General features: G+C 38.1%; 1 protein-coding gene across 3 annotated transcripts in view; it reads right to left on the bottom strand.

The window, feature by feature from the left end:
- Positions 1–27,308, bottom strand: part of ZSWIM6 (zinc finger SWIM-type containing 6) — a 162,561-nt gene that overhangs the window by 19,966 nt on the left and 115,287 nt on the right. For all 3 annotated transcript variants that reach the window (XM_038401337.2, XM_043514847.1, XM_043514848.1), the window contains exons 5-10: positions 16,382–16,561; positions 14,332–14,508; positions 13,911–14,057; positions 9,857–10,003; positions 6,792–7,052; positions 2,538–2,673 (exon numbers count right to left, since the gene is read on the bottom strand). In XM_038401337.2, coding sequence (XP_038257265.1) covers positions 2,538–2,673; positions 6,792–7,052; positions 9,857–10,003; positions 13,911–14,057; positions 14,332–14,508; positions 16,382–16,561 — 1,048 coding nt within the window. The remainder of the gene's footprint in view (positions 1–2,537; positions 2,674–6,791; positions 7,053–9,856; positions 10,004–13,910; positions 14,058–14,331; positions 14,509–16,381; positions 16,562–27,308) is intronic.

The following is a 27,308-nucleotide window of genomic DNA, read 5'->3' as shown; positions in this document are numbered from 1 at the left end:
TCATTTCATGTTAAAAATTGACCAATCATTCAGTTTTCTCACTCTTGGCCAGTTCCTAATCTATGGCAGAAGTTTCACATTTCATCTTTTGACCACTTAGCTTCATTAACATCTTGTGAAGGACTTTGTCAAAACACTTTTTGATAGTCCAAATACATTATAATGAATAGGTTCTTTTTTCTATTTATCTGGCAGCTGCAAGGAAATCCAATATAAAAAGTGATTTTCTTTTGCAAAGTTTTGCTGGCTTGTCCCTTCGTAACTGAGCTCATCTAGTTTTATAGGTCTGTCTTTAATTGCACTAACCAGTGAACACGGTACACAGCCTGGTAAGGGTTTCTGGGAATTAAAGACCATTACTGCCTGTGATAGAGTACTGGGAATCAGCGACTGAACCAGCACTCTGGTCATCATTTAACCAATCAGGCCCCAGGGAGGACCTGATTAAGGAGAGGAGTTCCTGATTACCAGACTAGACTGGGGCTGGATAACGAATGACCTAATTAGCCTATGGATAAATGAGTGCAGGAAGAAAGTTCAAGAGGGGAGAAGCAGGAGACAGAGAGGGAAAAGGAAAAAGAAAAAGAAAAGGCTCACAGGGCCGGATGAAAGGGAGTTCTCTGGGAAGAGACACCTTCCTCCACCCGTTGGAGGAGGGGTAGTAAAGTGGGGGGATGTAAATACTGTAACTGCACTAGTATGTTTAAAAGATGGTGGAGTGAAACATTGTAAAAAAGCTAGACTGTGGTCTCTATTAAAGGGAAAGTCGCTGAGCAATCTGTGGGAAACAAAAAAAGGATGGGCACATTGGGATCCCATCATATCGCCCCCCAGAATCTTTTTTTTTTTTTTTTTAAAAAAAGGTAGTTAAGTACCAGAGTACTTTACATAGACAAAAGATTTATGATAGATTATATTCCTAGTGGTTCTTTTGCAGACTTCATACTTCTGATTACTATTAAAGTGTGTGTGTTGCAGTAACGTCCAGAGGCCCCCAATTAGAATCATGGCCCTGTTGTACTAGGCATTGTACAAACAAGAAGAGATAGTCTCTGCCCTGAAGAGTTTATAAACTAAGAATGAAATTTAGTGACAATTAAGAATGAATCTGGCCAGAATTGTGTCTGGAAATTTGTTCAGCAATTTCCGAGACATTCCAATCCCCAACCTAGACTTACCTGTCCTAGTTAGTTTTTCTTTCTACTTCTACATTTTGAAGAACATCCTTTCGGCTAAAGTAAATTCTTGCAGCTTGTCACCAATACACTTTTTTGCTTGCCTTCCAGCTTTGTTTTACTTCTGGAACCAACTCATATGTATTGCTTGGGACTAAATCAAGAGCATCCTCTCTTGTGTGCTCTGGAACTAGGTTCAGCAAGCAATTATTTATTATGTCAAACCTCTCTAAACCATGACCCAAAATGATATTTGACCAGTTGTGCAGGTTGCTGAAATGACTCATTACTCCTTTAGATTTTGTGGCCTTCAACATCATGCAACCAATTCTCACTATCTTGAATCCAGAGACCAGGAGCATAACCTCTATAGTTGTATTTTTATGACCTGAGAATTGTACCCTCATAGATTCTACTTGTAAGAACCAGTGCTTAAATTTCTTTACAGGTTTCATTTCTGGTAGCCAGTTCCTTCAACTTCAGGTAGTATTGGATCTGTGGCAATCCAGATGGGGCCAGTTCTTTCACTGTACTCAGAATGGAAAATATGGATTTAGCCATTCATACTCACAGCTGCCCTGAGAGGTAAAGCCAAAACAAACTGAGCACTTCCTTAGGCATGCCCTTTCTCCCAAATACTGAAAGCAACTGGGATACCAGTCCTTCGGATATTTTTAGCGGCTTGACATCTAATTTAGTTCCCATCTCATTCCTATCTTCTATCTGAATCTGTACAAGATTGCTTGGTAATGAAGCAGACAAAAAAGAAAACTGGTCTGGATTACACCCCAGCAGAGACCATTATTTAAAAAAAAAATGTATTTTAAAATCAACTCCATAAAGTGAATTTGTAAAACAATAAAGGGTTTGGGGGAATAAACTGTCCTGCAGAACAAACTAGACAGAAGAAGGTCCTGAGACCTGCCACCTTCAAGGATAAATTTGAGCTATTGAAGTCATGACCCCCACAACTACCTTTCACATAGCATCCAGATCAACAAGAGGGAGAGCATGATTGCATCAGTCATTGTGGTCATTTTTTTTAAAAAGATGATTCTGTGTCTGCAACACTGCAGCAAGAGTGGGAATTTCAATGCAGTTTACAAATAACTGATTTTACCCAACACCTCTGAGGTAGGCAGTAATTATTGCACATATTAATTGCTTTTACAGATGAAGAAACTGAGGCACAGAGATAAAAAGTAATTTATCCTAAGTGTAACAGAGATGGTATTAGAACACAGGTCTGACTCCCTGCCTTCAATCATCAGGCCTTCCTTCTTTGGGGTTAATCAGTTTACAGCAATTTTTTCTGACTTGGATTTTTGTTTTTCTTTTTCTAGAGGAGGTCTGAATACATACCGCATGGCTCTCAGTGCAGTTTTGTATGCCAATTCAGCATCATGAGGTAGGAGAGAGGTGAAGAGATACTTGGCAAATGTGTGCATTGGAACACTCTCTCGATGGATGATTTCGCCTAAACCACTATATGGTCCAGCTGTGTGTGAGAGAGAGAGAGAGAGAACAGATTTTACACATTGTCGAACACACACCATCATTTTTGGACCTTTTTAAAAAAAACACAAACGGGTTTAAATTATAAATTGTTAATATGCCCAGAAAGAAAAATGTCCAACACAAGGGGAAAATATTCCAATAGTCATGGTAGGGTGGGAACCTTACAAATGATCAGATCTAAGCTCTTGCATTGTCAGTGCTAAATAAAAACACAAAAAGAAGAGGTATCCCGTTGGGCTTATTGTAGGATTCAGACAGTCCATGGGTCACAGAACACTTCTAAATTTATAGATGAATTTAAAATTCTTTTCCCGAAGTTTATCATTAAAATCTGCAGTTTAAGTGAGGCTACTTTAGGCAGTAACCATTTTACAGAAAAGTATATTTTTCTCACCGAGAATGGGGACTCCCCAATATCAGAATGGCAGTCAGCAACAGGAAGAAGTTACTGTTCGAATTTTGTTTAAACATCTAATCATTCTCAAGCACCATCAAGAGGAGACTGGAACACATTTTACATTGAGCCCCCAAAAGATCAGTTTCCAATTGACATATACCAAATATCACAAGATTCTTGATAAAAATCAGAAGCCTCAGCAACACTGAAGACTTGCAGTTAAATTAAGCAAAAAATTAAAATAGAATATACCTTGCAACAAATTTTAGCCTTCTATTTTTTCCGTGCACTTAAATGGTAGCTACATACAGTGTGAATTAATCTACGTTAAACATCCAAAAGGTCATCTTCATATTGCATTATTAACTCTTTTTTGTTAAACCTAATTAAGAAGAAAGACTCACTAAACACAACTGATGTGATTATAATCTTAAATCACTTCAGTTTTTCTTTGTGTGTTGACATTAGTTGTGTCTAAATCGTTTGAATGTACTGAACTCTTTGCAGTCAGGATTTCTCAGCACACAACAATGCAAGAGCTCCTTACCCACTCCTCGTAACTGTGTACTAGACAAGCATATTGCTATTCATTTAACCTCTACAGATTTCCTGCTATGACCACCTGCTTATTGCTCTCAGAAATCATGATGAGAAGCAATGATCTGAAAGCCTATCCTTTCATTCACAGAAGTGTGTAACAGACACCAGGGAAAGCCTGAGAAGCCATTCTGTCACAAAAGGTCCCAGTACTAAGTAAATGATGTAGTTCCACTGTTCATAGAGGCCAAGCTATGGAAAGATGGTACAGGAAGTACAGAAACCATGTCTCCCACAGATCCTGGCAGATCTCCTGTTACTACATCCAAGGGCCAGCAGTAGCCTAACAGTTCCACAGCCATATGGGATGAGGAGGGGAGAGGATTCCAGAACCACCCAGCAACAATTCTGGCTCTTCTGACTTGTCAGAGACTGGGATTTAATGCAGCCTCAGGAGGAATAGTGTATTGCTCTGGATTCTCATATGTAATCTTTCATTCAAAGTATTTTTCAGGAGACATACTTGCTTACTATCTGCATGAAAAAGCTTCTCTCATTGTTTTGAGGCAATCAATCAATTTAGCACCCAGATTTAAATATTCAGCCCTCAGGCTTTCCCCAACAGCCATCACCAGTAGAGTTGTGAGAACGGATTTTTTGGTTCACTAAACAAAGCAAGAAATCAAAAAATTGGGTTTCAGTTTGAACAAAAAAGTTTGGGCTGACCAACTTCATTACAAAGAGTTCTTTTTAGCTTTTTAAAAATTAAATACAAATTCAAATGAGAAGATGAAATCTTTTGGTTAAAAAAAATGAACAAAGGGAATGCTTAATTTTTTCAAAATGTATAGGGTATTTTCCAACAAAAAACAATGCAACCAATTAGACATGAATTCACAAAATGTTTTGTTCTACTCAAACCTACATGTTGCTGTAAAAAAGTTTCATCTAAAAAATTCTGTTCAACTTTAATCACCGGACCCTCATGCAAACACTGAATATTCACATCTCCCCTACAACTCCTCAATTATTCAACAATCAATATGTAAGCACCTAGGATAATAGGGAATAAGGAATAGCCAGCATGGATTTGTCTAAAACCAGTCATACCAAACCAACCTAATTTCCTTCTTTGACAGAATTACTGGTTTAGTGGATGGGGGAAAGCAGTACATGTGATATATCTAGATTTTAGTAAGGTTTTTGATACAGTTCCATGACATTCTCATATGCAAACTAAAGGAAATGCAGTCTAGATGAAATACTATAAAGTGGGTGTACAACTGGTTCAAAGACCATACTTAGAATACTTATCAATGATTTGCTGCCGAACTGGGAGGATTTGTCGAGTGAGGTTCTGCAGGTGTGAGTCTTGGATCTGATATTATTCAATATTTTCATTTCAGATTAATTACTTGGATAATGGAATAGAGACTATGCTTACAAAATCTGCAGATGACACCAAGCTGGAAGCCACTTTGGAGGACACTTTGGAGGACAGGATTAGAATTCAAAGTGACCTTGACAAATTGGATAACTGATCTGAATTCAACAAGATGAAATTCAATATAGATAAGTGTAGTACTTTACACTTAGGAAAAATCAAATGCACAACTAAAAAATGGGGAATAAGTTGGTAGTGGTAGTCCTGCTGAAAAGGATCTGGGGATTGTAGTGGATTGAATGAGTCAATACTGTGATGCAGTTGCAAAAAGGCCCATCAGTCTGGGGCATATTAACAGGAGTGTTGTATGTAAGACATGGGAGGTAATTGTCCCGCTGTGTTCGGCACTGGTGAAACCTCAGCTGGACTACTGTGTCCAGTTCTGGGCACCACACTTTAGGAAACATGGGGATAAGTTGGAGAGTGCCCAGAGGAGAGCAACAAAAATGATAAAAGGTTTAGAAAACCTGACCTATGAGGAAAGGTTAAAAAACCTGGCACATTTAGTCTTGAGAGAAGAAGACTGAGGGGAGACCCGATAACAGTCTTCAAATATGTTAAGGCCTGTTATTAAAAGGGCTGACCAGTTGTTCTCCATGTCCACTGAAGGCAGAACAAAAAGTAATGGGTTTGATCTGCAGCAAGGGAGATTTGGGTTAGATACTAGGAAAAACTAACTAACTATAAAAGAGTAGTTGAGTGCTGGAATAGGCTTTCAAGGGAGGTTGTGGAATACCCATCAGGTTTTTAATAACAGGTTGGATAAACATCTGTCAGAGATGGTTTAGGATTACTTGGTCCTGCCTCAGCACAGGTAGCTGGACTTGATACTTCTTAAGGTCCCTTCCAGCCCTACATTTCTATGTTTCAAGGATTTCCTTTGAAGCCCTTTCCAACAAGTACAAAAACCATGACCTGCTCACTAAAAAGGAGCTTAAAGTAATATATTTTAGGCCTTTTTAAAAATCAAAGTCTTAGTCTCCAAAGCATACAAGTAAATGTGTATGCAATTTTGCACACTTTCAGCATTTAATTGGGTTGCAAATAACGGATATGATACTTAAGTGATACAATTATTTTTTTCCACAAAATTTCAGTCACAAAAAATCAGAGGTTATTTTTCAAAATCAAGCCCTAAACACTAATACTTTTTATGTTTGACTAGACAGGATATGAACTTATGAATACATCACTTTTACCGTAACTATATCCAAAATGCATAATATTCAGTTTCTGCACCAATGGTCTCAAATGAATCATTTAGTCTTGGACAGCGATAAAACCCTTGTTCATTTAAAAGGCTATCAGTACTTTGTCAGACTGCAAGTGACATATTTAGAATCTTACTACCAGAGAACAATTGATAATCGTCAATACCTTTATTTATCATTTGTAAGCCTGAACTGCATCATTAGGACACCAAAACAGACACCAAAACTATGAATAAACTTAAAATTTAATTTGAAGCACAAATGCAATAAAAATGAAATGCAAGGAACAACAGGTTGGCAAGATGCTTTATCTTTCCAATGATGCAATATTTTGAAGTACTTTAGATTTTATGATTAGAGGCTTGAAGGAAGATCTTTAACTGGAGTGATTATACTTCTAAAAAAATCTTAAAATTAGTACACAAGTCAACTCCCAGAGGAATACTTTTTTTTTTTATTATTATTATTACAAAAGTTTAAAGAAACAGTTACAATCTATTTCAAGCTACCTTCTAATAAGAAGACTGCTTGCTTTCGAAAGATCTTCACCAGTGTATCATCCAATTCAATTTCCTGTAGCTTAGAGATGAGCTGCTCCTCATTTCGACAAACCTTCTCTTGTGCATACAAGCCATCTGGCATTATTCGCTGCTGCCCCAGACCTATCAATGCTACTTCCACAGCCAGCGTTAAGTAAGATTCCCCTTCTTCTAAGAATTTGTGTGAAGGCAGGTGCTGGTACTCTAGAGATTTGCACTGCCCCATGTTCTCTGTAAAGGATTACAAAACAAATACATCACAAACAATTTTCATCAATAATTGGCCTGCAGTCTCACATTCAAACATTTCTTTTACCAGTTATTTTAATTAAGAATTTTTAAAAAGTGAATTACTGTATAAACTTTGAAAGATGCCACTAAAAATCATTCAGTTTTGGTAACCATCGATTTTCAAATATCTTTTTAAAGGTTAAGATAAAAACACTACCCTATTGTAAATCAATAGGGAGCTTCCATTCAATTATTTAGGACAGAAATGCATGCAACTGTCATTTAAAAATGAAGCCACACGTCTATTCTGAAAACACATTAAAGTTGCAATAACTTCCAAAAGCCAGGAAACGCAGGTAAGAATGAGAGATTCCATACTAAAGTGATGCGGTTATGAAAAATAGCAACTGTCCCAACTTTCTGTTCATAAGGCTGAAATAGCAGCTTGCACTTTGAATTTCCTGGTTTTCACCCCATTCAGTAACTACCCAAGTCCTGATCCTGCAAAGGGCTGGTAAGGAGAGGACCCTTACATCTTCATACTAACTTCAGTGAAAACGTAGGAATCCATGTTGGGTCTGTTCCTGCAAATCCATTAGCAGGATCACAGTCAAAGATTTTTTGACCATCCATCTGCTTGCTAGTCATAGAATCATAGGACTGGCAGGGATCTCGAAAGGTCATCTAATCCTGCCCCCTGCACTCATCACAGGACTAAGTATTATCTAGACCATCCCTGACAGGGTGTTTGTCTACCCTGCTCTTAAAAATCCCCAGTGATGGAGATTCCACAACCTCCCTAGGCAATTTAGTCCAGTGCTTAACCTCCATACAGTTAGGAAGTTTTTCCTACTGTCCCACCTAAACCTCCCTTGCTGCAATTTAAGCCCATTGCGTCTTGTCCTATCTTCAGAGGTGAAGAAGAACAATTCTTCTCCCTCCTCTTTGTAACAACCTTTTACGTATTTGAAAACCGTTATATCTCCTATCAGTCTTCTCTTCTCCAGACTAAACAAACCCCATTTTTTCAATCTTCCCTCATAGGTCAAGTTTTCTAGACCTTTAATCATTTTTGTTGCTCTTCTCTGGACTCTCTCCAATTTGTCCACATCTTTCCTGAAATGTGGCGCCCAGAACTGGATATGATACTCCAGTTGAGGCCTAATCAGTGTGGAGTAGAACAGAAGAATTACTTCTCGTGTCTTGCTTATGACACTCCTGCTAATACATCCCAGAATGATGTTCTCTTTTTATGCAACAGTGTTACACTGTTGACTCATATTTAGCTTGTGGTCCACTTTGACCCCCAGATCCCTTTCCTCAGTACTCCTTTCTAGGCAGTCATTTCCCATTTTGTATGTGTGCAACCGATTGTTCCTTCTTACGTGAAGTGCTTTGCATTTGTCCTTATTGAATTTCATCCTATTTACTTCAGATCATTTCTCCAGTTTGTCCAGATCATTTTGAATTTTAATCCTATCTTCCAAACCATTTGCAACCCCTCCCAGCTCGGTATAGTCCACAAACTTTGTAACTATACTCTCTATGACATTATCTAAATCATTGATGAAGATATTTATACATTTTTTAAAATGTAAGACAATTTTTTATTATATGGTAAATTATATTTCGGAATGTCTCTAAACTCAACTTGTTCTTTAGCAAGGGTAACATAAAATTTCAATTTTGAACAAGTTACAAATAAATGCATTATGTTGTTTGTATAAAATTGTTTAACGTTTCATTCTCATATTATAGTGTGCTTTTTATTTTCTTATATAGCACCAAAGATTTGCATGGAGCTTCACAGATACACCATATTACAAAATACGGTCCCTGCCCCAAACAGCTTACAAGCTAAATCAGACACAAAATATATCTGGACAAAGAGCTATAGGAAAGTGGAAGAAAACTGTAGCAATGAGAAGGGATACTGCTCTTGGGAGACCATATGCTAGAAAGCATATCATGAAAGAGATTTGTTGTTAAACGTATTTGCTGTATTTTTCATCTTTCTAAATTTAAATTTTTTTCTAGAAGTAGATGGTGCAGGATTAGAAGTTTATGAAGAAAAACTAGTTCAATCAAAAAATCCACATACAAAAATTAGTTTAGTTTTTAAACCTAAACTGAATTTAGATTTTTCTCACCCAAATGAAAAACCAAAATTGTTTCAGAAATGTTGATTAAAAATGAAATGTTGAAACTCTTGCTTTTGAAAGTGTCAAAATGAAACATCAACCTTTCCGAAAAATTTTTTGCAGGTTTTTTTGGCCAAAACTGTTTGTGAAATTCAACCCAAATCCATGTGCACAGAAAAATGTATTTTTTAAAGCAAATTTAGTATTCACCAAAATAATAATAATAATAATAATAATAATAATGCCCATTTCTACCGCTGATATAACTCATTATATGTTAGTTCTAGAAGATTACCCTGTAAAACAGCATACATTACACTAAGTATACAATCATTTTTAGATTCTTCCAGTAATTTCTTAGAACTAGGATCTAGTATTTTCTTATCCAAAGCAACAAACCAAGTTTTATTAAAAAGAGATATTTCAAGCATAAAAGACACGCATTCTTCAAGCTTGAAATAATCATCAGCAATATTTAAGGTTGTTTTCAGTTAAAGTTTATTAAAAAATATTTACTTCTTCAAGCACTGTCTCACATGTTTTGATAGGGAATACTCTGCTCTGAAGCAAACGTTTCCTTAGAATTAAAGTTAATTTGAAGAGGAAAGGTAATAAAATGCTCAAAATTTCTCAGGAAACAAACAGACCTAGAAACAGTTTTACCTGTGAAGTCTGAGAAGCCATGGAAGCTTTCATCATCCACCCTGCAGGCTTCCATAAGGCTACTGAAGAGGGTGCCAACTGGATCCAATGGGTGCCCCACCCAGCCTTCAAGATTAGTTATTGAGGTTATTCCTTTGTGGAGAAGTTCTACAACAGGAAAATTAGAGAAATATAAAATGATAGGCGAGTTTTAGCAATTAACACTAAAAACAAGACATTATCCTGGGCACTCAGTCCAACATCCATAGAATTCACAGTAGTTTGTGTTCAGAAATAAACCCAGTAATACTTTTCTGACTACTTATTTGCCGTCTCTCATAAACATGTAAAGGAAAATGAATGAAACTCTCACACAACTCTACTTTCCACATGCTCCAGAGGGTTGCACCATGGGTCAGAAATTCCAACCCTAGTGTCTTTTTGAAAACTCTTATTTGCTAGCCATGTAGTCCCCTGGGTGGGGGGAAGTGGCAAGAGAAAGCATCTTTGCTGAAAAGTTACAGTAAAGAGGAAACACTTCTGCAAGATAAATGGCAATTTCAGTTTCCTCATCCAGAAACATTGCAGCACCATTTTTATATTCTAAGTGAATCTGATAGAGCTGAAAGAAATAATAAAAATACTTTAAAGTCTTCCATTTTCATAAATAAAATATGAGCTTATCTTACATCTAAATATTTATTAAAGTAATAAACTCAGGATGACAGCTTCTTTGAAAAAACAGAGTCAAGGGTTTAAATGAGGTATTGTATACAAGAAAAAACTGCCCTTTAAATTGACAGTGTGGTTTCTTGTCATTCATAAATTCAAGGCAACAAATTCCTCCATGGATACTTTGTTTCATAGCTGTCAACTATCAATCAATCAGAGCATGAAAAAAATTACTGTTTAGCACAGTGAACTGAAGGAAGTACAGCTGTGGTAATAGAGGTTATAGGGTCCCCAAATTCCTTTTTTACGAGCAGATATTCCCATGACAGTAGCTTCCTTTTGATTGCAATTCTAAACTTACGGTTCCCCTGGACATGTATGTACTGTGTAAATACGTGAGATTAAAGGCCATATTGGTAAAAAAAGGTAACTGCATAAAAAATCCACTGAATGTAATAATTGTGCTCCATTTCTCCACTCCAAATACCTTTGCAGATGCAACTCATCCTGTCCCATTTCACAGGAAAAGTGTCATCTCGAAGATTGATCATGCTTAATACAGATCATCAAGCTTTAGAATACTGGAAGGATTGCTTTTTACTTATCTGATATGTGGAGCTATTCAAGCAGCACAGCTACAGCATAGAAATTAAAATTTTCAAGCTGAAAGACATTACCAGGAGGGCTTTTTTTGGGACTCAACTGACATGTTTATTGAAATCAAGAACATACTAAGAAAATAAAATAAATAAAATAAATTAAAATAAAACAACTGTTCCACCAACAAGCAGTGTGTGTGAAAGTAAAGATTAAACCAAAAAAGATGATTGTAACAATTTACTTCCATATACCAACATGAGTAACCTCTGCCTTCTGAATGACACCCTTGTACTTGATTATACCTATTTTTGTCTGTTTATGATCTTCACTTGCAGTGTCACAACCAACAAAGGCTTCAATCCTCCAATCATATGTCCACATGTTTAACTCTACTCATGTGGGATGTATTAGCAGGAGTGTTGTAAGCAAGACATGAGAAGTAATTCTTCCACTCTACTCTGTGCTGATTAGGCTTCAGTTGGAGTATTGTCCAGTTCTCCTTAACCTCTGAAGCAATGGGCTTAAATTGCAGCAAGGGAGGTTTAGGTTGGACATTAGGAAAAACTTCCTAACTGTCAGTGGTTAAGCACTAGAAAAAACTGCCTAGGGAAAAAATTGTGGAATCTCCATCATTGGAGATTTTTAAGAGCAGGTTACACAAACACCTGTCAAGTATGGTGGATAATACTGAGTCCTGTCATCAGTGCAGGGGCCTGGACTACATGACCTCTCGAGGTCCCTTGCAGTCCTATGATTCTATTGAGTAATCCAATTGACGTCAATGAGACTACAATGGCGAGAATAAACCTACACACATACATATGGTGTCTGTGGAACTGGGGCCTAAAACAAAAAACTCTATGGGCAGGAGTCGAGTCTTTACTTGCATATATGGGAAATGTCTAGCACATTTCTGAGTGCTCTAAAATATTTTTTTTAAAAAAAAGCCCAATTAAAAAAAAAAAAAGACATCTCAAACTAAAACAGTGTTCTCAGCTGTTCTTACACAGTGTGCACCACATGTTGCAGCAACTGTCTCATGGACAATAACATTCCTATGGCAACTGCAGCAATTGCTTACATGGAAAACTAATGTTAGAAAATAATTTAATGTATTTTAGCTGTCTAGTTGGGCAATTTAGCAGCTGGAAACAAGAAACACCAGTACTATGTGACTAGTCAACTGCTTGCAGACCACCAACAGGTTCTCTACACAGCACCAGTGGTGTGCTCTCTCTCTCTCTCTCTCGCACACACAAACCTCAGTTTGGAAAATGGCAAAGCCATAGGATGTTGAGTGAAGATGTGTTACATGGTGAGATTTCACTGAAAATTCTGACAAGTAATAGTAATAGTTCTTTGCACTCGTATAGAGCTTTTTAACCTAAGGATCTCAAAATACTGTACAAACATGAATGAATGTAGTTTCACAGAACCCACTGAAGGCCAGCAAGTGCTGCTAGGCTGGTTTTACAGTTAGGAAAACTAAGGCAGAGAGAGACTGAAGGTTAAAATTTTCAAGCCAGATATCCACCGGGTCTCTGCTTATGCTCTCACACACTTATTTCTACACAAACACCTTCACATGTTTTTAAAAAGTTTAAAAAAAAACACATCACACACAGGTATCTGCATCCACAATGCATAGGTGTATATGCCAGGGGAAGGCAACCTATGGCACGCGTGCCAAAAGCGGCACACGAGCTGATTTTCAGTGGCATTAACACTGCCCAGGGAGCTCTGCATTTTAATTTAAATTTTAAATGAAGCTTCTTAAACATTTTAAAAACCTAATTTACTTTACAAACAACAATAATTTAGTTATATATTAAAGACTTATAGAAAGAGACCTTCTAAAAACATTAAAATGTATTACTGGCACGCGAAACCTTAAATTAGAATGACTAAATGAAGATTCGGCACACCACTTCTGAAAGGTTGCTGACCCCTGGTATATGCAAACAAAAATGGAGACTAGAGTCTAAAAAACAAGCTTTAATGCAGGACTCCTTGGAAGAACTGGGAATAGAACTAAGATCCCTAGCTTCTATTCCTGTTCCTTAACAAAGCCATTCCTTTTTCCTTGTATGTGAGGAAGCCTGTTCAGGTCCAAGCCACCCTTTTACTTCTAATCATAATGTTAGATTAATTTGAGTGGCCAAGGACTGAACAGGCCTTTCGGAGACTAGACCCTTATGAGATAATTCCTTCAAAAATAAGGATGAAGTACATTGCTAGGACAGTGCTGACAAAGTTACACCACAGACAGCAATGATTAGAGAACTTTTTTCCAGTTATATTAATCCAGCATCCTTCACAAGCACTAAAACTTATTAAGAGTCTCATTCTACATTAGGCATTTCTTCAATTAATTTTGTAATCCTTTCTGTCTCAGAAATACATTGCTCAAATTAAATTCTCCTCAGGGAGAGAGGAACAAAAAAAACCCAAACAATGCAACCACACACAAAATGCTCCGTTTTTAAAAGATTACACAAAAGCAATATTTGTATTGCGATAATGCCTGAATCTCCTCACCAGGATCAGGACCTCAATTATGATAAGTATATTCAAAAAGAGATAGGGAGATATGGTCCTTGCCCTAAAGAGCTTACACTCTAATAAAAGACTTAGACATCCAAAACATTACATTTCTCACTGGCCAAATAAACTGGCAATGAAGAATTACTAAAGGTCACCGCCACTTCTGTAGCTTCTAATACAGTTTCCTCATGCAAAGTTCCATACTAGTTTTCTGGTCACCTTGTTGGGGAGAGAGAAGGGCAAAGGCCATTACATTTACCTTTCTTCTGAGCCCGAAACATGTCCAACTGTTTCTGCTGCTGTCTTCTCAGTGTGTTAACAATAGCTATTGCTAGCCTCAGTGCTTCTCTTGGGTATCCATGAGATCGTAATGCATCAACCCTTGCACAGGCTGTAGGAACATGTTCTAAAACAGAGAACATAATTGGAAGAAAAAAGTACATTCATGTCTGTAACGCCCCCCCCTCCCCAATTTTACAATGCTGCTCAAAAGGTTATTTATTTATTTATAAGCTACATGAAGGGACTTAAAAGGTTATTTCTGAACCAGCATTTGAAGGGAGGCTCTGTTCCCATTTCCAGGCCTTCCATTCATCTTCCCACCATCCCCCAAAAATAATGCCATAGAAACTGAACAAAGCAGCAAGTCATGGAAACGTCTTTCCAGTTTAGCCACTTACCATGCCAGAGGGGCCACCCATGAGAGTCAAAGAGCGAGTTTTCAGTGTCGTCATGGTAACAGTAGTTGGTGTATAAGTCACTGCTGATAATGTGCTGTAAGTGGCTGTCCTGCCAGTGGAGATCGCATGCCTCGATAGCTCGAGTGAACACCGTCCGATGCGGTCTGTTTGATGAATCTGTCATTTTCACAAATACAGAAAGCTGTCATCAGCTTTTATTTATTTACATTTGAATAAATCATTCACAATATTTTTCAGTCTTGCTGTCTAATTCCTCCCCTCACACTCATGGTACCCTGTCTCCTTAAGTAACAGACTGCAGATGACATTTTTCACATCCTAAATACTAGATAAATCAGATGATGTTTATTCCACTATTCACTCTTCCTTCACAAAAAAGAAAAAGATCTACATCCATTAAAACTAATGCTAGATGGTGCGCTGTAAAGAGAACTGTCAAATTGCCTTCTATTTTAGCAATGTATATTGAACACTCCCACTAGACACACTAAGAGGGCATTCAGCACACTCCCAAATTCTTCTTGAATCCTGGGAGGTCCCGTCTTGCCAGTATCAATGGCTTCTACCTGTCACTTCAGCCATGTAGCTCTGCTGGAATCTAGAGTCGGTGTATTGGGGCAGGACTCTGATAAAGTGTTGCTTTTTATTTTGGTTTTTAAAGCTGACATGGTATGATTCTACATACTTTAAAATACTTGTTACCTTTGTCATATTAAATAATTTTTAAAAAGGTATAAAATACTTGGAATAAAGTAAACATAGTATACTAAAAATCATAGCACTGATATGATTTCTATGGGAGAACTCCATGTGGCAGCAGAATTCTATTGCTGCCGAGATGTCAGTCAGAACTGAAATCAGCGTACGTTGGGCTGGACATTAGGAAACCCAACAAGAAAAATCTTTGTAGGGAGTTATATGCTGAATGTCCCCCGTTTTCCCTGGCTACAGGTGGAGATTAAAAGCTAATCTGGAAGTGAATGAAATTTTACAATTCCCTTCACAGGTATCTTTCAAGAGACTGCAAATGACCTACGGGAGACACCTCACCAGTCCAAGCTTTTATCTTTTCCTTCCGCAAGCATTAAATTTTCCTTCATTTTATATAAAATTTGAAATCAATGTGTGTTCCAAATATTGTATACATGAGGCTTCCCAGATGCATGTTTCTGTATTGCAATATTATGTTCTTATATAAATAGAGCTCTTACTTGTATAAATGGAGGACATTTCCCCCACCCTGGTCCTTAGCAAAGCAGCATCCTTTGCCCAAGAAGGGCCGGATGGGACTTTCTTCAAAGTCGAACATCTCTCCTAGATTAACCATAGAGACTGCTGCAGAGCAACAAGACACCTCCCCTCTCCAAGACGACAGTGTCCTGCCTGCAACAGTCCCAGCCCCATGAATAGAACCTGGGATCTTGTGTCAGTCCAGAGTGTTAACCACAGGGCTGAGCCCACAAATAGATGCTTCATTTTAACACATCTAATTTCATTTAGTTGCAGTAGCATCTCTTTAAATAGATACTGAAAGCTTCACAACTGAAGAAAACCACATATAGAAAAGCTCAGAAAAGCACGTCGGCAGTGATACCAGCTTAAAGAGCAAGGCAAACCAAACCCAAACCAAAAATGTTTATATGATATACTTTAAATACAATTCATGAAATTAACTGAAATATAGATATATGCAGCATAGATAAAACTAACATTTTATAAAACTAACAAAGGGGTTGGGAACATTTAGGGATGACTCGGTCTTGAAATATTTTATTTCATAAATACATTTAAACACACACACACACACACACACACACACACACACACACACACACCCACCCCCCTTGCTAAACTATTGTTACAAAACTGTATTCGTCCTCCCTTCACTTGATACTCCACTTGTCCACACCAACTCCCACGCCCAAAAGAGAAAGTTACTAGTCCCAGGAAAGAAAGTAGAATTTTGTAGGGATATATTAATATACAGGTTATAGTATATGTTACAATTAGTGCATCTGTTCAGACTTACCTTGGTTAGCATTTGCACCCTGAGGCAAAGCATTGGTTAAATTGGGCAGCTCGTTTCCATGGTTTCCATCTTCCCAGGGACAAACATCCACACTGTTCCATTTTTTCAGCTGTTTTAGCCAACTGGCCTTCTGCTCCAACTTGCAGTGGGGATTTAAGACTATACACATCCACAGAGCACCTGATTTTAAAAAATTGGTCAATTAACTTTTCTATTAAAAGAGCAACAGCCAATGACTAATTTTAAAAAACTATGGAGTTTTACCCAGATGGTAATTTTATACTATAATGTTATTTCTCCTGCAAAGCCACATTGTTAGCCTCCAGGTGTGGTCGAATACTAGCAGACCATGAGTTCCTGACTCAGCATCGTGGGGTTAATGTGGCCTTTTCAACCATCCCAAACAACTTAATTAGAACACACAATCTTTCTATTGAAATTGAAGACATAAAAAGATAAAAAGAGACTTCATATGAAGCACTACAAAATCCAAAGCCTCCACTCTATAGTTTGTCAGAAAGGAATATCAGTTTAAAGTGACAGAGAGAGAGAATCCACACCCATGTTACAAAACTCAACTACTCATCCTTTTGTTTTATTTCTGACAGAGGAAGCAAGTGCATCAGTTTAAACAACGCAAAAAAAATGTAGTAAATATAATTCTATTTATTTCTCAGTTTTACATTACAGTAAAATATTTTGAAATCAAATTAAACACAAGTATACATACACTGTACATATATACCTCCACATCCTCAGAACTTACCAAAACCTATCCAAAGAACTGTAATTTACACTCAAAATCATTTTCAAATCACATTTGGATTTGAGAGATTTAATATTCAATCAAGATTGCAGCACTTTAATACAAAGACTTATTTTTTACTGCCATTATTTCAATAATTATCCTATATACTCGATCATAAGACAGTTAGTTTATAAGTCGACTCCCCCAAGATGGATAAGTAAAAATGGTAAAAACCGTACGACTCTTTCATAAGCTGACTCTATATTTCAGGGGTTGGCAAACTTTGGCTCCCGGCCCGTCAGGGTAAGCTGCAGGCGGGTCGGAATGTTTTGTTTACCTGGAGCATTTGCAGGCACAGAGCCCCTCAGCTCCCAGTGGCCACGATTTGCCATTCCCAGCCAATGGGAGCTGCGGAAAATGGCACCACTTCCCGTAGCTCCCATTGGCTGGGAACAGCAAAACGCGGCCACAGGGAACTGAAGGTCTCCATGCCTGCAGATGCTCCAGGTACACAAAACCACCATGTATTAGATATTCAATTCAAATCATCAAATTTTGGTGTAGACCCGTATATAAGCCGACCCCTGCTCTTTGATGTGTCACTTTTTTACCAAAAATATTCGGCTTATGAACGAGTATATACGGTAAGTTAAACTGTAAAATCTGTTTTACATTCCTTCTTTACACAACTCAGAGAAAGCTAATTTGTGCTGACATTTCACACATAACGTCAGTTCAGAATCTGACTCCCCAACACTGCGTAACAGGGCATCCAAAAATACTTCAGGGTCTGTGGCAACAATTTTCAAATGAAAACATTTTTCTCTGTATCAGCTGTCTCTTTACCAATGTGAACTTTGACAGCAGCATGAAGACATGCTATTTAGCAAAACTTAATTTGTTCATTAAGGATGTGCATTTACACACTATTGGAGATTTGCAGAAGTGCCTAAAAACTGCGTGACAGATGCCCAGAAAAAAGAATAAAGATGCAGCTGGCTCACCTAAGATAGTTAAACTCTAGTAACCAAATAATAGCTTGTTAACTAAAAGTAAAAGGTATACCTGGAACACAGGCCATCATAAAACATTGATTCCTAGAAGTAACTTAGCATGCTAGTATGCCACACACCATGCTATGAGAGCATATTCTTAAGTACCACTCCATGATGAGCGAGTGGAAACTGAGGGCTTGATCCTGTAAGGTTAAAAGTCCTCAGATGCTGGTGTGGAAATGGGGGCAGGGAAGTGAACCAAAAAACAAAAAACAAAAACCAAAACAAAACAACAAAAATAACCCACAAATCTGCGAGACACCACAAAATAAGACAGGGTGCAGCAAAGGATAGAAGATGTCACTAGAATAGTGTAGGCGATTATTTGGAACGGTTAAACACACTAAAGGAATCTGTTTTAGAAGATGAAACTTGCAGAAATGTATAAAAGAAAAACATACTGAATCTGGAAGTCAAGAACTCTTTCCCCTATGGCCCTTTTTAATCAACGCTTATGACTTCCTTTAGACACTCTGTGCAGTGGTTTAAACATATTGCAACCCTCCTAAATCAAGTAAAATTGAAGAATTTCACTGATTATTTTTATTATTAAAGCACCAGTGTGCTCAGCACTGGCCCAAAACATACAATGAAGATGGTCCTTGCAATCTCCAAGATAAAAGAGGAAACAGTGAGGAATGGCTAACTTTGATTTATTAATTATTTCCTTCAGTAGCACTTATGAGCACTGAAGAGCATAACAATGTAACCCTCTGTATTAAAACGAGACTAATATAACTTAACACATTGTAACTGGATTTCCAATGATTCTAGAAGAGCAGCTAAATAAACCAAGGTCAAGCACAAAATTTTAACTGAAATTTGATGACTATTTTAAATTATTCAGCAAGGCACCATATACAGCACTGACAATTACAGAATGTCCCACTACAAAACTTATTTATGGTATGTAGGAATGCAATAAAGCAATCAAAACCAGTCAATGAAAAGCAGAGAAACGTCAAAAAAGTTAGTGAAGGCCTACTGTGGATATACTACACTTAATTGGAGGGCGGGGAGAGGGGGCAGAATATCAAAATATTTAATTTTAAGCATCTACTTTAATTTCAAGAGGGAAACTGTGTTGTGAGTTTAATTATATCAGTAGCTGTATTTACAGAAAGCCAAGCTATTTGGTGTAAGTTAAACACAAGGATTAATTCTTATATTAAGCCCTTTACACAGAAATCCATGTGTCAATCAAATTATGTAATATAACCTCTATTTGGAGCAAGTCCCATGTACGGAACTCCCCCATGTGCCACTTAAAATGTTAACTCCCACTGACAAAGAGATGTGTGTGTTTGTAAAGTCTGCAGGATTGGACCTTCACACTACTTTCAAGGTTAACTGATGCCCTTCTGGAGGAGTGGGAGAAGGAATTCCCCATTTGGCAGAGTTGAACATATAGAGGTTGAGGTTCCACGCCCACAGTACTACAAAGGGTAGCATTTGGGGGGGGGGGGGAGTATAATGCCAGGGACCCCATTCCTCATCCCAGCAATTTTTTTTTTTTTTGAAGTGCATGCATGGTGTGTGTGGGGGGAATGGAGGGAAATGTGCATGGATTGGGCAGAGTTTCTACCTCCCTGTTTCTTGGGGGCAGCTGCTCCATGCTGGGTATTTGAAATTCACTGCTTCCTGTCCTTTAACACTCTACTGCAGCAAGCTTCTAAGAAGGGAGATGTTTGGTCGTGCCCACTATTCACCCACCAGCCAAATGGAAGAAGCTATGAAGCCATTCTTCCTATTTCACAGCAGCAGCTGGTCTACCTCTTGCTTCTGCTGCAGCAGTAGAGAAGCTCTGGGGGCATCCTCTTAGATATCAAAGCAAAGCAAAGGGCTTATTCTGGTTTTGAACAAGGGGGTTCTTGGAAGCTCCCAGCTACCTTCTGCCTAATGGCTCCCATATGGGGCAATTACTGGCCATAACCACTCCTTATTACAGGTAAGGATCAAGTAAAAATTAAGGACAACTACCTTGTGTGTGGAAACTTATCTTATCCCATCCCAGACTCAGGAAAAACCTAACTTTTAATTAAGAGAATTTCAGCAGACTTCTCAAACTTGAAGATTGCTGTACACTAAAGAGTCTGTACTAAAAAGAGCACTCCTTTACTCCAAAAAGGATATTCCCAATATGAAGAGAAGTTCATTAACTTGACATAATGAAATCCAGTGACCAACATGACCCACAACATAAACAATTGACCCAATAAAGACAAAAAACACTTCTGGTCAGAATATATAGCATTAGAAATGGGCACAACTGAACACTCAATACAGCTGCCATATTTTTCACCCAAAATTTTGGAGGCATTTTGATCCAGGCTAGAGTCCCCCTTGTACAGGCCCAAGCAGACACCCCAAATCCATACACTATTGAACAAAAAGTAAAGTTTGGATTCAGATTTGGACTGTGTCCCACCTCTTGCCAATATGAAAATCCTCAAAGTGCAAAGGCAAAATATCACAAACCAATATGCAAATTTCATTTTTCCCTGAAGATAATTGGATGATAAGTCATGCTGTGACTGCAATTTGATATTAATTTCACAAGGGAACAAATACTAAAACTGTCACATCTCAGTGAGGAATTGTCTATTCTGGTTCCACAATAATCCTCTTGACCTGAATAAAGCTAGCTTTGCCTCAATAGACCTTTGGTTCAAACAGCATACATCTTCAGCGATGTACCGCTGCCATTTGTCTCCAGTACATCTCATCCCACAGAAAAATATATTTTACCACTGTTCTCCACAGTGTGTGGTTTCCCCATACATACAGACAAAGATTAGCATGGTTATATTCTCTCAGTAGACACCCTGCCCCAGAACCAAGGCTGTAGAAAGGGACAGTGTTTCCATGCTGACTCAGGATTTAAACAAGTAAGTAGAAAATAGCATTAATAAAGAGCTCAGTTACTGTAACAGTAGGTGCTGTAATAATTACACACTTACAGTATGCATGTATTCATAAACCATAAAAAAAACCAAGGAATGTATACAGACTCTCCCGAGAGATTAAGTATTACACAGTTCCCATAAATCCCATTACATTTCACCCCTTCCTCAACAATTGGAAAAATCCCACCTAATTTTACTGTGTGGAAACAAGATGAGAAATTGACGATTCAGCCTCCAATTCAAGACTGATAATATTGGTCAAAAGAAATCTGCTTTCTCTAAAAATCTGATGCTGCCCTGTCAATGATGGTATATAGCTAAGCTTGTGTCAGCATTTTCACAATAACCATTTTCAGTGGTTTATAAACACTGCCGTAATAGGTTGCTACAGGCTGAAACTTGGTATAAGGCCTTAGCCTGGTGGAATTTTATATTAAAGTGTTTATTTAAATCAATTCTCTCATTTGCAAAATTAAAATATACATTGTATCTGCATACAAGTTGCTGTTTAAAAACTTACAAAGTTTTTATACTAGCAGAACTCAAACTTTAATTTAAGAACCAAATTCAAAAGCAGTCAACTCAGTTAGATTACAAGAGAGTAGCCACATTTCGTGTTTTCACTGTTCATCACCTGGATCTGTTTTCTTTGGTTAAGAAAAGGAGTACTTGTGGCACCTTAGAGACTAACAAATTTATTTGAGCATAAGCTTTCATGAGCTACAGCTCACTTCATCGGATGCATTCAGTGGAAAAAGAGTTGCTATTGCACAGTGGGATGTCAGCCACATTGCGTCACAATTTGTTGCATACATGTCATCATACCTCATTTGGTCCTATGTGATTCTATTGTGGAAGTATTGTTTTAGAACTTTTAGGTGTTATATATCCACGTGGATGTTGAGAAAACTGAACTCATTAGCCTTTTTATATGTTAAAAGCTTGTGTGTCAAAAGTGGCTGTTAAGATTGTGAAACATCCAAACATTTTTCCTATCTAAATGACTATACAGCATTATATAAAATTTATAATCCAAGCTTCTATATAAACACAATACCTGCATTGGAACAGCAACCAGGCAGTTAGCAAAATAATAGAAGAAAGTCTAGTGTGTACTACTCCCCCATCCTCAAGGGCAAATCCCTCACAGTAACTGGTAAAACCACCTCCTTCCTACATGCAATAAGAGGTCTCCATTAGAACAAAAAGTATTCAGAAGCCCCACTAGAGAATGATCCAATTAAACAGTTGTTTTTAATAGAATAGTGAAGACAGAATAAGCACTTCAATACAATACTCATAAGAACCCTAAGGAGAAGTACTTGCAGTATTCCGTCAGAGCTGAGTAGCAATTTTATTCATAAAAACAATTCCTTAATGCACTCTGGTTTTTCTACAGAGCCTTCAGAAAGAACCTGCAATGGGTGCTGTGTTTCTTGGAGAACAGAATGTTTCATTTTGCTCTAATTCATTCTATTACTGAATTAAACTTTGATGTATTGGTCTTGACAAGTGCTTCATGCTGATTGTATTGTGTATGATAGTATAATCACTCCCCATGCATTTCACACTAGTTGGCTGATTAATGCAATAGATTACCTGGAGCACTGATACCTTCTGCACACTAAAGTGTGTGTGTGTGTGTGTGTGTGTGTGTGTGTGTGTGTGTGTGTGTGTGTGTGTGTGTGTGTGTGTGTTAGGGGGAGCATAGGTGTACCTATGGGGGCAAAATGCACAGATTTCTAGTTCCTTAAACTTCCTTCCTTCTCTCCCAAGACTGTTATATTAAAAAAAACAACATTTCCAATGTCATGGGAGCAAGTGTGCTTTAGTGCAGAGCAACTGGAATCGGAGTTCTATACTCAGATCTGTTACTCACTCACTGACCCTTGCACAAGTCACTAAACTGTTCTGTACATATATGAAGTAGGTTTAATACTGACTTTCACTCCAGTCTCAATTTCAGTGTCCTCAAATTTTAATACATTAAGATGAAGAAAACAAAATGCATCTCATGATTTAACATGATTGTATCCCTTGTCTTTTTTTTTTTTTTTTTAAATATCCTTTGTTACATCATTCCTTACCAAATTACACCTAGTTTAGTCTTTAAGCCTGCAAACTACTGTGACTGCATGGAGCCCCACTGACTAAGCCAATGGGGCTCCACACAGGTGCTGGCGTCCACTCAAGCAAAGGAGTTTTCAAGATCAGGACTACAGATTTTCATCTCCTCAGGAGATAAACTACTTACATCCACCAAATCTCAGTTAAGGACCATACTTATGATTCCTTACAAATAATTATTCATTTTTATCATTAATACAACAAGAGATATACTTTTATCTACAGAGCTGGAAGAAAACACCAGGTATTTTCAAAGAAACCCACTGATTTACTTTCCTAGTATTCATGACCCCTTTTATTTCCAAACATTCAAGATAAACTTACAGCATGGCTAATACTAGAGCAAGCAAATGGATATTAAAACTTTCACTAAACTGCTCATGGCTGTTTTTAAAACATATACTTCAATTATTCCCATAATAAATTCAAATAATTACTTATGGTCACAGGTAAGTTGTGAACAGAAAATGGGACTCTTGTTCTGACAAAGCATAGACTAAATATTTCTTCTAAAGAGTTTAACAATTACAAATAAAATTTTAAGAACCACAACATACTTGCAGATCATTTTCAAAATGAAAAAGGGCGAAATTAGTCAGATAAATTCACTATGAATACATTGTCCAGCTCTAACATTCCTCTGAGGTAGTGCAGGAAACAACTCAATTTTTTCTAAAGCATTTCAACTTTCTTGAGATGAGAGGGACAAGGAGTTTGATCACAAGAACTGAAAGGGAGAGGTTGCTGAAATAAAGGACCGTTTTTGAAAATATATTCACATTAAAGAAGGATAAGTACACCCAAATAAAAATCACTAGGATGGACGGAGGGAGAGGACAGGAAAAACAGCATAACCAGCATTATGCTTACATAACTGAAACATACCACTACAGATTCACATAGGCCTCATCTATGGCAACATGTAGAGTACAGGCATTACAGCTGTAGCTATATATTGCAGTGAAAGGCAGGCTATATCCACACTTGTCACTGTGGTGTGCAGCTACAAGCAGCAGTGAAATGCTCTGGTAGATGGGAGACAGCAGGACACTACACTGCTCAAAATAGCAGTGTAGACATGGGAGGCACTGCTTGGGCATGTACAGAGAGCCAGGCAGGGTATGTACCCTAGGGTTCAGGTGGGAAGGGCATTCTACTCATTTAAGCAGCGCCTCAAAGTCTACCCTGCTATTTATACCCATGCTAGCTGGGTGTTCCGTGTCCGTACTCTACACTCTGCCATAAGTGTAGATATACAGTAACTCCCCACTTAATGTCCTCTCACTTAACGTTGTTTCGATCTTACGTCCCTGCTCCATTACAGAACATGCTCCATTTAAAGTTGTGCAATACTCCGCTATAACATCATTTGGTTACTTGCTTTGTCTATACCTGGCAACTCCCCATCAGCTCCCCTACGTGCCTCCGACAGCGCCTTCCACCTGCTGGCGGACACTGCAGATCAGCACCTTCCCCATACTTCCCCCTGCCCGCAGCAATCAGCTGGTTTGTGGCATTCAGGAGGCAGGGGTGAGGAGCGAAGACTCTGTGTGCAGGCTCCCCCTCCCTCTCCTGCCTCCTGAACGCTGCAAACCAACTGACTGCTGCGGGCAGGAGGCGGGGGGGGAGGGAGGGGGAGCAAGGATGTGGCGTGTGGAGTAAAGGGGTGGGGGGGGAAGAGGAGGCAGGTTAAGGGGGGCTTGGGGGAAGGGGTGGAGTGGGCAGGCCAAGGGTTGAGCCCCCCACCCCCGGTGCTTGCACAGTAGGGGAAGCTGCCGCTGCGCAACATGCTTCTCCTAGCCTATGGCACCTTCAGCCTCCTTGCCTGCCTCATTGTCTGCAGCGCCAGTGAGCTGTGTCCGTGTGAGGTAAGGCGGGGGGCACCTCCCATTGCTTCATACTCAATGATTGTAGTAAATAAAATTGTTTAATATATATAATACCTTTTGTTTGAAAAAAAAAAAAAATTCCCTGGAACCTAACCCCCTCCTTCCCCCCTCATTTACATTAATTCTTATGGGGAAATTGGATTCGCTTAACATTGTTTAGCTTAAAGTCACATTTTTCAGGAACATAACTACAACGTTAAGTGAGGAGTTACTGCACCTACAGATTATAAAGCCACAAGTGAGCACTGTGATCATCTTGACCGTTGTGCATAAAACAGGACCTTAGAACTTCCCTGAATTAATTTCCATTTGAACTACAATAGAGCTTTCAGAAAAGCATCCAATACATTTAAAAATTGCCAGTGATAGAGAATCCACCACAACCATTGGTCATTGTTCCAATGATTAATTACTCTCACTTTTTAAAATGCATACCTTATTTCCAGTCAGAATTTGTCTAGGTTCAACTTCCAGCCATTTGATCCTGTTTTACCTTTATCTGCTAAATTATCAAATTTCTGTTCCCTGTGAAGGTATTACAGACTGTATGATCAAGTCACTCCTTCACCTTCTCTTTGAGCTCCTGGAATATGGCTATAAGGCATGTTTTCTAATCCTTTAATCATTCTCGTGGCCCTTCTCTGAGCCCTCTTGAATTTATCTACATCCTTCTTGAATTGTGTACAAGAGAACTGGGCATGGTATTCCAGTAGCTGTCATGGGATGGGATTCCAGTACCCTTCAACAAGAAGGGACCTGAATAAAACCACTAGGGCCCAATGACTTGGATCCCAGAATGTTAGGAGAACTCACTGAAGATGCAATCACTCCACAGTAGGGCAACCAGATGTCCCGATGTTAGGGGCTTTGTCTTACATAGGCAATTATCTGCTCTCTCCCCCCCAAAAAAAGTCCCGATTTTTCATATTTGCTATCTGATCACCTTACTCCATAGGCATGTATAATCTACTTTCTCTGGTATTTACTGGGGGTAATATCAGAAGATTAGATGTTAGCTCATGTTATTCTTATGTTTTAAAAAAAGGGAGAAGTATGCTCCATGAAATATAGGTCAGCAACTAATTTCAGTCACAAGTCAAATTCTGCACTTAATTATGGAATTATGGTCATGGTCTCATAGAGAAGGATAAAATTAGTTTTTCACTTGAAGCAGGGATTCAACCACTTCGTTATAAAAGGAGTATTACAGCATATCCTCAAAATTACAGCGCTTACTCTGAGTACACAATGAATTTTCAGGAAAATTTACAAGTTAATCAGATAATTCGTCTAGGAATTAAAAGTATTTTAAAATGGGTTTCTGAAGAAATTTAGCACCCGCCATCTAGCTTTTTTGTTAGGTCCTAAATAATCTTAATGGAACACAAACTCTGAACTTCCCAAATTGCAAATTAATAAATAAACCATTCACAGAAATCCTGCACATTGACTACATTTCAATAATTTTGTTAATGGTAACAAGTGGTAGTTTTTGCCATTATTTTTCATAACTGAAAGCTGCTTCTTCAGCAGGGTCTGATAAATGCTGTATTTTTATTACAGAAAAGTGAAAGAACCATCTCCATTTCAAAATTGTCTTAATAGAACTGCGGCCATAAATGCCCTCAGTTAAGATGCCCCCTTTCAAAGATAGTGACTGCCTCCCATTGTTCCCAATGAAAGCGAGAGGAAACTGGTCTCTGGAAATATGGGTGACCTCCATCTTTCTCAAGGCTATCTAGGCTTCACTCCCAATGGGAGAAATAGGAGACAGCAGTCATTTTGAAAGAAGGCAGTTATTCATGGAATTCTCTGTATTAATATTCTCTGTATTAACACATTATTTATCACCCTCTGCTGAAGAAGAAATTTTGAGTTATGATGAACTCGAGCAAAATATTATCATTAATCTTAGAATTTTTGAGAACCATGTGCTGCACCAGACAAAAGCAAAAGAAAGAAGAAAAGTAGGAAGTGATGTTCAGCGAACTGTAGCAGTCAGAAGTGGAGAGAAACTTGCCAGTCCATTATGGCTGCTTTGGGCTGCTCCAGAGCACTATGTTTAATTCTAGTTTAACATAGGCAATACATATAATTAATTAAGGGCAAAAATATCACAGGGATGTTATAATTACATCCACCGCCCCCCAAAATTAAAGCATTCCAAACCCAGGAAACTCAAGGTATGATTAAACTTAAAAA

This window comes from Dermochelys coriacea, chromosome 5 (assembly GCF_009764565.3).
Source record: "Dermochelys coriacea isolate rDerCor1 chromosome 5, rDerCor1.pri.v4, whole genome shotgun sequence".
NCBI lineage: Eukaryota > Metazoa > Chordata > Testudines > Dermochelyidae > Dermochelys > Dermochelys coriacea.
The sequence above is the reverse complement of the archived record's forward strand: the minus strand, read 5'-3'. Positions and strand labels throughout refer to the sequence as shown.